Here is a 12,554-nt window from a genome sequence, read left to right on the forward strand (position 1 = left end):
ATCTTCTCTGCAGCAGCGGGCTACCCACCCGCCCCAACTCGGCTCTTGAGTGGGTGACGCTCCCAGGTTCCTTGTTGTTGTTGTTAAGTGCTGTCGAGTCGATTCTGACCCATAACAACCCTGTATAGGGATTCCAAGGAGTAGCTGGTGAGCTTGAACCACCGACCTTGCAGTTCAAACGACTTTGAAGTCTGACGAATTAGCCACACCAGGCCTCCTCCCAGGCTCGGAACCCCTAGATATGGCCCCTTTTCATTCTACTCCCACTCTGTGCCCGCCAGGCCTCTACTCCCACTCTCTGCACCAAGGAAGACAAACTTAATTTTTTTTCTTAAAACATTTTTACTCTTCAACCCAGAAACGTCACAGTTTAAAGGACGAGGGGGAAGGGAAAGAGGAGAGGGGCTTGGAAGGCTGTGGGGCTCGGATTTGCATTTGCGCGGTGGGGTCTCCCTCTCTGCCCCTCTGGGGAGGGGCTGTCCTCATGGGCACTTCCTCTCCACGCACTGCTTCCCGCCCTCTTCATATTCTTGCTTGGAGATCCACATCTGCTGGAAAGTGCCCTGGGTGGGGTGGGGTGGGGTGGGGGGGACACGCGGTCAGGGGACCCTGGAAAGTCCTCCCCTCTCGTCCTTTATCGCCTCTCAGGCCCACATCTTCCCCCCAACTTAGCTGCCAAGCTTCTTCCACCCCATCCTTTGGGATCCTGTTTCGTACTCAGAGGGAGAATATCCCCCGCATTTCTTACAATCAATGATTCATTCATTCAACAAATATTTTGGGGGTCCCTAATTGCTTCGTTTCTGTAGGATAAGCCCTGGACCACAAGGTGGTTTGAACTGCAAGGTTGACAGTTCAAACCCAGCAGCTGCTCCTCGGAAACCCTATACAGGGTGGCCATGAGTTGGAACCAAATCGACAGCACTTCACAACAGCAATTGCTTTGGAAGGAGGTCCTGGTAGCATAGTGGGTCAGCTGTTTGAATGTACCAGCCACTCTGTAGGAGAAAGATACGGCTTTCTGCTCTCCTTAAGATGTACAGCCTCAGAAACTCCATATAGGATGGAAATGAGTCAGAACTGACTAGATGGCTGACAACCACCACCTCCACCAGCTACCTTGGACCTGGTACAGTCCCTACAGCTAAGTGGTAGAGTTTACAATCCCAGGTCAGCCAATCCACACCCCAGAGCCTCCCTCATTTCTCCTTGACTCGGTCTCCCCTCTTCATTGTTCCATCAGCTTTCACAAGCACATCAAGCTCCCCTCATTCCAAAGAAAAATCTTTCCTCACTCTGCTTGTTCTAAGGCCACCCAACATCTGGAGGGAGTTGGTTTCACTCAAATTCCTCACTCCCACCCTGAGGAAACTTTCTAGACATTGCAGATTGTCCCTTCTCTGATGGTTGCTCTATCTCTGCCTGAAGGTTACTACTGAGTGTCCCTGGCTTCTGCCCCTGTTTCTTTTCTCAGCCCGTGGAACACACTTTCTGGTCCATCTTACCCATCTGTGTCTTCACCTCATGCACTAACCCCGACTCATTCCCAAGCTTTTCTTTCTAGTCTAGATCTCTCTGTGCTAAATTCTAGACCCCAAATACATCCACAACTGAGTTCACCATCTTCCCTCCAGACCCTACCCAAATCTGCTTCATCTTTGATTGTTTTCACCTTCTAGCCCTGGACTGCCCATTATGATGACCACATGTGACTACTGAGTACTTGACTATGAAATAAACACCAGATTTTGAAGACTAAATACAGAGAGAAAGAGTGTAAAATAGATCATTAATAATTTTTGTAGTGATCACATATTGAAATATTTTGAACATATCGGATCAGATAAATATATTATTAAAACTTGATTTCACTGATTAAAAAAAAAATTCTTTAAAAATATTGCTACTAGAAAATGTTAAATGACCTATGTGGCTCGAGGAGACCTGGTGTGGTGCTGTGGATAAGTGTTGGACCACAAGGTCAGCGGTTCAAACTCACCAGCTGCTCCTTGGAAACCTTATACAGGGTCGCTGTGAGTCAGAAATGACTCGACTTCAACCGTATTTAACAACAGCAACATGTGGCTCATATTACGTGTTGGACACCACTGCCCTAGCCCCTACCATAAACTGTCATTCTGTGTCTCCTCACTGCCTTCCTTCTCTCATAGTAAAGCAGTGTCCACCTTTTGTCAGTATGTCACCTGATGAGCTCCCAGTTCTACCCACTGACACCCACCTTTCAGACTCACCCAGCCCCCACCCACCACGGCATCCTCTCCCTCCGTACATCTGGCTCCCTTCAATTCACCTTCCACGCCACACATAGCCAAATGAACTTTCTAAACCCAGATCCAACGTGGCTCCGCGTTGCCTGTGGGCCTTGCCGGAATTCACCCCCAACAATCTGAGCCCTCTCTTCTTCTTGACCTCATGTGCGCTTACTCTTTCCCTCTTGGCTTAATTGCCAGTTGTCCTCATCTCCAAACTAGATGAGGTCCCTGTGTCCTGCCCTTCCTCTGAAGAAATGCTCTCACACTTTATGGTGACTTCCTGTTCAATTGTCATGATGGAGGCTGCCCGTTCGCGAGGGTGGGACTGTGTTACGTTGTCTTCTTCAAGCATGCAGGAGTAACCCTGTGAGCTAAGTCCACATGCCAGTCTCCTAACGTTCTCATCCTCACTTCTGTCTCCTTGGGTCCTTCCTTGTGTCATGGTCCCACTATCTCCTCTGTGCGACTGACGCCTGCCAATCAGTTTGCAAGTCTAGTTCCCTGCTTGACATCTTGCCTTATTCCAGCAGCAGATCCAGACTGCTCTCACCACCCAGTGCCCCCAAACCAACTTCCCTGCCTCCTTTTTCTCTTTGCCCCTTGCTCTCCACTCCATTCCACTCTGGGACTCTAGACAAAGCCTCCTTTCCAGCTCACATCTGGATCCCAAAGACTCATGCCCGTGATCATCACATCTCTCCCAGCCTCTGACCTTCAGTGTCTCCCCTCTGCTAAGCAAGCACAGTGGGTGCCTCACTCTGACGCTCCAGGTCATCTCCATCTTAGCCCAACTAATCTTGCCATGTCCCTGCCCTCTGTTCTTTGCTTCCTGACTGAGCATTAATTCTTCTGCTCTGTCTAAAAGCAAACATTTGTTGGGTGAATGAATGAATGAACAAGGAGGCAAGCATAGCAGTGGGGGCTGCCTGGGTTTGCCTCTTCCCTGCATTCAGCTCTAGACTAGGCCCCTTCCCTCTTACCAACGAGGCCAAGATGGAGCCTCCAATCCAGGGGCTGAACTTGCGTTCCATGGTGCTGTTGCTGGCGATGAGCTTCAGTCGCATGCTCTGGGGGGAAAGAGGGGCTGGGGGAAGCAGACACCTGGGTTCTAGGAAAGGATAGGCCTACAGAGGGGAAGACTGGGAAGCCACAGGAGCAAGGGGTTTACTCTGGGTGGCAGGATGTCTGACATCTGAGCCAGGGGGAGGACTTGGTCCTGAAGGGCTAAGCCAGGACTGACGTTTAGGGCCTTGGACCAGGGCTGGAGCCCTACCGGTGGCGTCTTCTGGGAGAGCTCTCTGTTAAGCCTGTCAGTGAAGCCCTGAAGCAATGTGTTCCCACCGGTGACAATAACACTGCCGTAGAGACCCTGAGAGCAGGGAGAAAACACGTGAGCATGGAACAGTCCCCCTCCCCCCACCTCCCCACTACTTCTGGGCCCCTTGAGGTCAGCCTCACCGGGCGAATATCAATGTCGCACATGCCGATGCTGGTGGTCACCACGTGACCCACGCCCAACATGGTGTTTCCCGACAGGCCCTGCAGAGAAAGATCACCTGGGCTTTGGGCCGTCTGCCTCCCTACTCCCAACCCCCTGCCGTCCTTCACACACATACACACACCTCCAGGATTCAGGGACTCCAGCCAGCCCCCACCCTGGTGCCTTCCACCTGACCAGACCTTGACGTTGGAAGGGTCAAATAGGCCTTCAGGGATGCGGAGCCTCTCAGCACCATAGTCTGTATTGTAGCCATTGGGCATCTCATAATGTACTGTGGGCATCTGTGCAGCCACCCTGCCCAGAAAGGAGCAAGACTCTGCCTGGGGGAGCTCGTGAAGGGCAGGGGACCACACCAGAGGTCCTCCCTCACCCCACTGCTGCCCTCTGTCCCACCCCCAGCCGTGGGCCCCACTCACTGCTCATCATAAGGAGAATCAGAGACCTGCAACACAGAGGCCTGAAAGTCCTGGATCACCTCCTGAGGACCCAGCGTGGTGGTGAGGACCCAGCCTCCCTCCTGAGGCCCCCAAAGCCACCCCCCCTGCGGGTTCTCTGCTGCCCCCATCCCTCCAACCCACGACAGGGAACTAGGAGCAAAGGGTGGGAGCCAGGCGGCTTCAGAGCCCTCCCCAGTGCCTCACATTGCACATGTAGTTATGCCAGGACTTGGAAACCTGGGGTAGCTTCTCCTTCTTCTTCCAGTTTGGGGGGGCACCCTCACGTACAGGCTCCTGTGGTGGGGGCATAGCCTATAAATACCCTTCCTAACGTAGATTTGCCAGCCCACCCTGACCACACTTCTCATTCCTAGCTCTTGGTTGGCTCTGTAGCCAACAGCTTTGGGTTTCCTACTCTGTTGTTCAGAAAAGAGAGGACAGAAAATGGGAAGAGTCTGTCCCTTCATATGCTGCACACACAAGGGGTGCTCTTGATTCCAACCCCTAGGAGCCCTATAGGATGGAGCAGAACTGCCCCCTTTAAGGTTTCCATGGCTGTACAACTGCCGCATGTTTCTCCCATGAATCAGTCAGAGAAAACTGAGAGCATAGGAGTACAGTCGGAAACCAGAGACTTGAGTCAACAGCCTTTACTGAGCAGTCTTCTGTGTGAAGGTCCAGGTTGGACCCTTTGCAGGTGGTGGCTCATTTAACGCTTACAGTAGACCTAGCTACTAACTATCTCCACTCTATAGGATAGAGGAGAGTGGAACTTAAAATCACATTCTAGGTCACATGGGACTTAAATGTAGAAGGCAGAACTTGCACTTGGATCTACTGACCCCAGAACCCACCTCCATGGCCCTGACATATTCGGTCACCAACTGACTATGTGACCTTGGCCAAACATCTTTGGATCTCTGATTCTTTGTGAAAATGAGGGACTGGACTCAGGCGGTCCCCTGGACTACTTTCTGCTTTGATAGCTGATGGGTCAGGGACTTAGTGAGTGTCCCTGTGATGGTAGTTCTGGGACTTCCCAGAGGCCCCACCTTGGCTGCGATCATGTAAGGTGGGATGATGTCGATGGCCATTTCCTGGAAGAGCTCCCGGCACTGCATGGAGATGAAGTCCCCTGCCAGGGGTGACTTGACAATGCCTGGAATGGGAGGAGCTATCAGGGCTTGGGGGATTCTCAGGCAGCCCTGAGCCCTGGCGAGGCCCCACCTTGCTGCAGGACGTAGCCATCGTGCACTGGAATGGCTGTGGTGTGGGTGGCCCCACTGTCCAGCACAAGACCCGTGGAGCGTCCATTTGCAAAGCTGTCATGGAATGGGTAGGTCAAAGAGAGCAGCAATAAGTGAAGGGGCTGGGATCCTGGCCTGCTTTGGTCATTCTCTGCTGCCCTGAGGCCCAGACTCTATCCCCAGTCTGCAAATGTCTCTTTCTGGTCTGACTCAAGTCTTAGAGAAAGATTCCTAAGACCCCAGTTTCCTTCTCGCTGTCTGAGTGACAGCTTTTTCCTCTATTCCTTCCTGATGAGCTCCCAGCCTCTCTTTATTCTTGGTTCTGTGTCCTAGGGGCTCCCCGAGTTTAGGGTCCATGTTTCCCCAGCATGTTTGCTGATTGCTATTGGAGAAGGAAGCTCTTCAGTGTCAAGGGTCTCTCTTTCCTCCTTCTAGACCTAACTTCTGCTGTCTACTTGGCCTAACTGTTTCTTTTCATGGACACCTCTCCTGGCTTCCCCAAGGCACTTAACCCGAGTCTTCTGCACCAGAGAGGTGTCTGCCTATCTAGAATACTGATCTCCATAGAATTCGGCTCAGCCCCAGCTCAGAGCATCACACACCCCACCCTGGCCTTCCACCCAGGCAGAGCAGCTCAACCCAGAGGATACGCGGTGAGCACCGCCGTCTTGCATAAGAAGAAGGCAGGAATGTTGTACTGCTCGAACATCAGCTCTGTCAGCTTCTCCCGCTTGGCCCGTGTGTTCCACTGGGGAGAAAGTGCAGGAGGGGAGGATTCAGAAAGAGAGACACACAGATCCACATACACACACACTCACATTCATGCACACACATTCGTGTACACATAACTTGGACTGGGAAACAGAGGTCAGGTCCCTTGACTGACATAGAAATTGAAAATGTGAGAACTATAAAGATCTTTTTAAAGATCACATTCCAAATCCAAGTGACAGCGGTAATAAGTAATACAAGATCACACAGAAAGCTCTTGGCAGAGCTGGTCTGGAGTCATGGTCTTTTGACTACTGGTCCAATGCTTTTTTATTATATAATGCATACTTCAAGTTCCTCCCAGTGCCCAGTTCAGTCCTCTTTCCCATTCTAATCATTTCAGAGGCTTCAGGATAAAATGGTAGATTGAATACAAACATCATTTTATTCTCTTCCAAGATCCCATCGAAATTATAATAAAGGGGAAATTTAAGAAGACATAAACCCTCAAATAGCCAAGAAGTACATGAAAAGATGCCCCAACATCATGAGCTATTAAGGAAATGCAAACCAAAACTACAATGAAATAAAACCCACACTCACTAGGATGGTGATGGCAATAATTTTTTGAACAGTTTTTAAAACATGAAAAATCACAGGTGTTGGCAAGGATGTGGAGAAACTGCAACACTCTTATATTGCTGGTGGAAAAATGTAAAACGGCATAACCACCGTGGAAAAGTTTAGTGGTTGCTCAAAAAGCTACACACAGAATTACCATATAAGCCAGCAATTCCACTCCTAAACGTATACCTAAAAGACTTGAAAATAGGTACAGAAAGAAATCTTTGTACCTGAATGGTCTCAATAACCAAAATCTGGCAACCCAAATGTTCTTCAATGGATTAGTGGACAAATCATGATATATATATAAACACTAGAGTATTATTCAGTCATAATAAAAGAGTGAAGTCCTGAGCATGCTACACCGTGGATAGCCTCGAAAACATTATGCTCAGTAAAATAAGTCAGACACAAAAGAGTACGTATTACGTGATCCATTTACATGAAATATCCAGAATGAGTAAGCCCATAGATGCAGAAAGCATACTGGTGTTTACCAGAGTTGAGGGGAAGGAGAAATGAGGGGTCTTAGGTGAGGAGGACATAATGAGAAACAAATGCTGTTGATGGTTGCACAATTAATAAATGTCATTAAATTGTGTATGTAAAAAAATGTTGAAATGGAAACTGTTCGTACATATATTTTTTACCATGACAAAAAAAAAAAAGTACAAAAATGAAATGACAGGAAGAACATAAAAAAGAGCTCTTGGACATCAAAACAATAAGATAAAAATTTTAAACTCAATAGATGAGTTGGAAGATAAAGTTGAGGGAAATGTCTGGAAATTAGAGCAAAAAGATAGAGATGGAAATAGAAGAGAGAAGATAAAACTATGGGCTCAATTTAAAACAAAACAAAACCCAAACACACTACCTTTGAGCTTATTCTGACTTATAGCGACCCAGTCACTATCGGTCGGAAGCGACTCGATGGCACTTCACAGCAATAACAAAATAGGACAGAGTAGAACTGTCCCATAGAATTTCCAAAGCTATAAATCTTTTTGGAAGCAAAATGCCACGTCGTTCTCCCACAGAGTGATTGGTGGGGTGAACTGCCAAACCTTTTGGTTTGTAACTGAACACTGTAACTACCGCACTGCCAGGACTCCTTAGTTGTTGATGTTGTGAAGTGCCAATGAGTTGGTTCCAACTCATAACATCCTGATTAGGGTTTTCCGGGAGGGGCTGGTGGATTTGAACTGCTGACCTTGAGGTTAGCTGTCCAGTGCTTATCCTACAGCATCACACCAGGACTCTTCTAGGAAGTGCAGCATCCTAGTAACAGGATGCCCAAAAGAAAGAACAGAGGAAACTGGAAGAAATATGTCATCCAAAAAAATAATTAAAAATTTTTTCTTTGATCTGAAAGACGATTTCTGGATTGAAGTGACATACTGAATATCTAGACCAATGGATGAAAACAGACCCGTATATCAGTATATATCACTGTGAGATTATAGATCATTAAGGCCAAAAGGAAGATTCTTTAAACTCTCAGAAACAAAACAATATCACATCAAAGGGTCAGGAATCAATGACTTCAGCTTTGGCTTTCTCACTGACAGCAGCAGCTGCCTGAACGACAATGGAGAATTGTCTTGAATATTTGAAGGAAAAATTATTTCCAACCTGGAGTTTTATACCTAACCAAGGTCAGACAATGCAAGGTATGAAACAAACTTACTTCCTATGGCTTTTCTAAGAAGTTACAGTGCTCTGTGAAAAAAAGAGAGTTAATCAACAGAGAATCTTGGGATGCAGGAAACAGAACCTCTAACTCAGGAGAAAGGTAAAAGAATTCCTCCGAATGACCGTAAAGGAAGATACCAGAATGACAGCTATATCCCACGTGCAAAGGGTTGCTAGTCCAAAGTGGAGCAGTCAGTGGGCTCCTGGAGAGATGTCTTCCAGAAGATGAACTTGATAGAACACCGAATGGAATTAATGTCTTGATAGGAGTTATAAATAAATGATTAATAATTTCGGGTTACATTAACAAATACATAGGAAACTATGGAAAATAAAGACCCAAACAATTTTCAGTTCCAGAGAAACAAAAAGTTGTTCAGTACAGGATAAATCATGATCGTTTATTTCTTGTCCTAGTCCTGATGACCACACATAGTAATAAAAACATGAACACTGAATATTGATCTTAAAACCACACACAACTCAAGTAAAACTAAACATGAAGGTGGGGAATAAGAAATATGTGTGGTGTGGCTTAGAGGAAGAAAGACAACAAAATGCTAATTTTCCCTAGTGGGAAGCTGATAGATAATGTCTAAATCTAATAAAATAAAAAGCTACAAGTAGCAATTGAAACAAGATCTTTAGAGATTGGAAGAGAGATACCAAAAGGCTTAGATGAATGAGATAAATGCTGTGGTCTCTGGAAACGGCCTCTGGCAAAGGTGGAATTGAAGTAGGAGGTATAACTACAGCTTTTTTCCTTAATATACGTTATGAAGTAAATTGACTCTTTATGTACACATATGACGTTGACGAAAAATTTTAAGTTCAAAAGAGAACTTGAGGGCTGCGGGAAAGGGAAGCAGATAGGGCTGGCTGGGGCGAGGATATGTGGCTACAGTAGGAGATGAGAAGGAGAAGGGAAGACAGAAGTAGTGAGGAAGGAACTTGGTTGCAGACCTATGAGGTTGGAAGGAAAGGCAGAAAAGGAAGGAGGTTTGACTCATGGAATCATCTGGAAGTGGACAGTAGAAGGGCTCCCGGGGATGGACTAGGGCCTGGAGGGGGCACTTACCGGGGCCTCAGACATGAGCACGGGATGCAGATTTGGCTCAGACTTGACGTGTTTGCTGTAGGTGTGATCCAGGATGGCGCGGAAGCACTCCCAGTCGTCGACTGGGGCCAGGAGACCAGCATGGAGACACCAGGGAGGGCAGGCAACGGTCAGAGGACCGGAAGGAAAGAGGAGGGGAGGAAGCCAAGTCCGGGGAAGGGGAAGTGAGACCAGATCCAGCAGAAAAGCCCCTTTCCCTGGAATCTGGCAGCCCCTGGGTTGGGAACCAGGCAGCCGTGGAAAGCAGGGGGAGTCACTGGGACTTGGGCAGCTGTAAGGAGAGCTCCGTGGGTGTGGGTGCAGTTTCCCGGGCTGTGGGGGGTGAGCTCCGGTTCTGTGCCAGGAGGCAGTGGGCGGGGCCCCTTACTCATGCCGTTCTTGAGGGGCGACATGACCTCCGCTCCATCCCGAGGCACGTGCAGGGCGTTGGTGTCTATGTGGAAGATCTTCCCTTTCTTCTCTTTCTCCCCTTCCAGCTCCAGTCCGCCCCCCTCCTCCGCGGCCAGCAGCCCCACCGTGGTGGGGAAGTCAGCCTGCGGGAGAGGATGGGCAGAGTGAAGACCTCTTAGCCGGGCCCAGCCCCCCACGCCTACCACTATCCGGCTCTGCAGAGACCCTCAGGGGGCCTGTGAAAGCCCTGGGCCACCAGAAAGCCTGGAGTGGGGTCCAGAGCCCCTAGAAATGGGGGAAGGGGCTTGAAGACTCACCTTGGGGCAGTCCTCCCCAGCGTATCCAGCGCGGACTGAGAAGGAACCAATGTCAAAGACCAGCGCTCCCACCTCATCTGTGAGAGGAGACAGATATGTGAACAGGGCCTCCCCTAAACTCTCTCCCCTAGATAGCTCCCAGAGGAAGTCAGGGCAGAGCCGCAGTCCCGCCACTCAGCCTGGGGCAGGGACAGGTGGGAGCTTAGCCTGAAGTCCAGGGTGCCGAGAGTGGGGACCAACCTGGCCCAAATCCCATCGTGCTAAGTGGCCTTCTTCAGGCCACTGCCCTTGGCGGGGAAGGAAGGGGCGTGGGTCTCTGGGCGGTGGGTTGACTGGTAGAGAGTTTGGCCTGGAGAGCGCGGGTTATTTGGGCAGGGCTACAGGGCAGGGTGGCGAGGGACCCAAGCCCCAGGCTGGGCCCGTTCGCGCGTCGAGTTGACAGGCCCCGGGGAGTTTGGAGCTTGGGTCGCACGGGTTCGGGTTTCAGGGCTGCGGGCGAAGCCGCGCCGGGCTGGGGAGCACCACGACCCTGGCTTGCTCACCTCCGCCATAGACACCCCCGCTCATAGTGCCTTCTCGGCGGCTCGCGGCCCGTGGGCGGCGGCGGGATCAGCACCGAGGCGTCCGGACAGCTCCCGAGATCCCAGGAGGGGCGGGGCGCGAGGCGGCCAATTGGAAGGCCGGATCCCCCGCCCCCAACGGTGCCGCCGATTGGCTGCAAGGCGAGACAATAACCCGGCCGGGGGCCGCTGCTTTAAAGGGGTAGATGCCTCAACATCTGGATGCGGGAATGGAGGTGGGGGGAATAGGACGCACCGAATAGAAAACAGATAAAGACCCGCCCATTCGGAAACTAACACTCTGATGCTCCTTTACTTGTTTAAATGGGGCAGGGGGAGAGGGCGCCATACTCCCAGAGAGTCACCCAGCCTCTGATTCCAGAGCAGGGATCTGGAAGGGTCAGGCTGAGGGAGGAGAAACATACCAGAAAGAGTGTGTTTTAATCTTCTCCCTCTGTTTTTTAACCTTTGTCTTTCTGATGGCCCCTCTTTTCTTCCCCATGTTCCCTGGTGCCTGGGCCTTACACAAACACATGTGTACACACACATACACAGGGGTGTATAGTCACACATACCCACACACACATAGGTTGCTCAGCTAACCTGACCTTAGCTTCCTTTCCCTGGCTTTCTTACTTCAAGCCATTGTTCTACTCCGGATGCATTTATTAAGCAAGTGCATTTTCTCCTGGGAGCCTTCTAGACTCTCCTGGCATGGCACTACCTCCATAGTGTTTTTGATAGTGAAGGTGAAGGAACAATGCTGACAGCCTGGGGAAGCCAGCAACTCTGGAATGAGTATGTGTGTGTATGTGCTTGCATGTCCATGTGTGTATGTATGTATGTGTTGGGGGCCTTCCCATCTGTTTATTTGGGGGTAAAGGGAGATTAAGATCAGAAATGAGAGGGAAAAAAGATGGAACTGTGTGACAACCACAATTCCCCGGAAGGTTCTACTCATCAGACACCAGAAGAGGCCTTATCTTTCCCCATGGGTTTGGACAGATGATGTCATCTGGCTCAGTGGCTCCTTAAGGGATACAGTGAATTGGTTTGAAGTCCAAGTCTGGATCCCCAGAAAAATTAGATGACACAGGAGCAGAGAGAGTAAGATTCTTCTCAGGGACCCTGGCCACATATTGACCTTTCTATATATTTAGGTCTAGGTGAACCGACCTTTCCAAGTATTGAGGTGAGAAGTAAACACTGGAGAGGAAAATGATTTGACTAATGGCCTACATGGCCTACTGACATGTAATGAATGGTACTTCTTCACTTCTCTTGTGAGTTCACCTTGTCAACTTCCCTGTGTTGGGTTTAGAAATTACCCTAGTTGGAAGACACTTTAGTGACAACTGATCCAATCTTCAGATTTTACAGGGCTTTCCCCAGATGTTGGCACACAGCTTTCCGGGGGCAGAACCAGGACTAGAACATGGATTTCTTCAGCTAATTGAAAAATGACCTTGTTTCATAATGCCTCTGTGTTCCTCTTCAAGCTTCATGGTTCTCTTCTGCATAACAGCTGGTGGTGAGGACTCAATCTGATATCAGAGTCAAGTGTCTAGCTAAGAGTTGGGGCAACAGGAATGGTCTTGTTGGAGACCTCTGAAAACACTGGGTCTCCAGAATGTCCCTGGGGAGCTTTTTAGGCTTTCATATTATAATAAATACATTGTTGT

General features: G+C 49.3%; 1 protein-coding gene across 1 annotated transcript; it reads right to left on the reverse strand.

Annotated features, from left to right (window-relative positions):
* Window positions 1–482: 482 nt before the first annotated feature.
* Window positions 483–10,986, reverse strand: ACTL6B (actin-like 6B). The gene is made up of 14 exons (XM_006859641.1): window positions 10,855–10,986; window positions 10,313–10,389; window positions 9,973–10,138; window positions 9,567–9,667; window positions 6,109–6,206; window positions 5,439–5,533; window positions 5,264–5,370; window positions 4,416–4,505; window positions 4,191–4,252; window positions 3,954–4,068; window positions 3,732–3,812; window positions 3,547–3,642; window positions 3,254–3,340; window positions 483–563 (listed from the first exon to the last, which is right to left on the reverse strand). The coding sequence occupies exons 1-14, from the start codon at window positions 10,877–10,879 to the stop codon at window positions 483–485; spliced, it is 1,281 nt and encodes a 426-aa protein (XP_006859703.1). The 5' UTR covers window positions 10,880–10,986.
* Window positions 10,987–12,554: the final 1,568 nt, after the last annotated feature.

This window comes from Chrysochloris asiatica, unplaced genomic scaffold (genome assembly GCF_000296735.1).
Source record: "Chrysochloris asiatica unplaced genomic scaffold, ChrAsi1.0 scaffold00034, whole genome shotgun sequence".
Taxonomy (NCBI): Eukaryota; Metazoa; Chordata; class Mammalia; order Afrosoricida; family Chrysochloridae; genus Chrysochloris; species Chrysochloris asiatica.

Bases quoted from the DNA above. Each gene is read 5' to 3' on its own strand.
- ACTL6B (XM_006859641.1), bottom strand. From the start codon at position 10,879: ATGAGCGGGGGTGTCTATGGCGGAG. The intron at 10,390-10,854 runs GTGAGCAAGCCA...CTCCTCTCACAG, and splicing joins CGGGGGTGTCTATGGCGGAG to ATGAGGTGGGAGCGCTGGTC. The intron at 5,534-6,108 runs GTATCCTCTGGG...ATTCCATGACAG, and splicing joins AAGACGGCGGTGCTCACCGC to CTTTGCAAATGGACGCTCCA.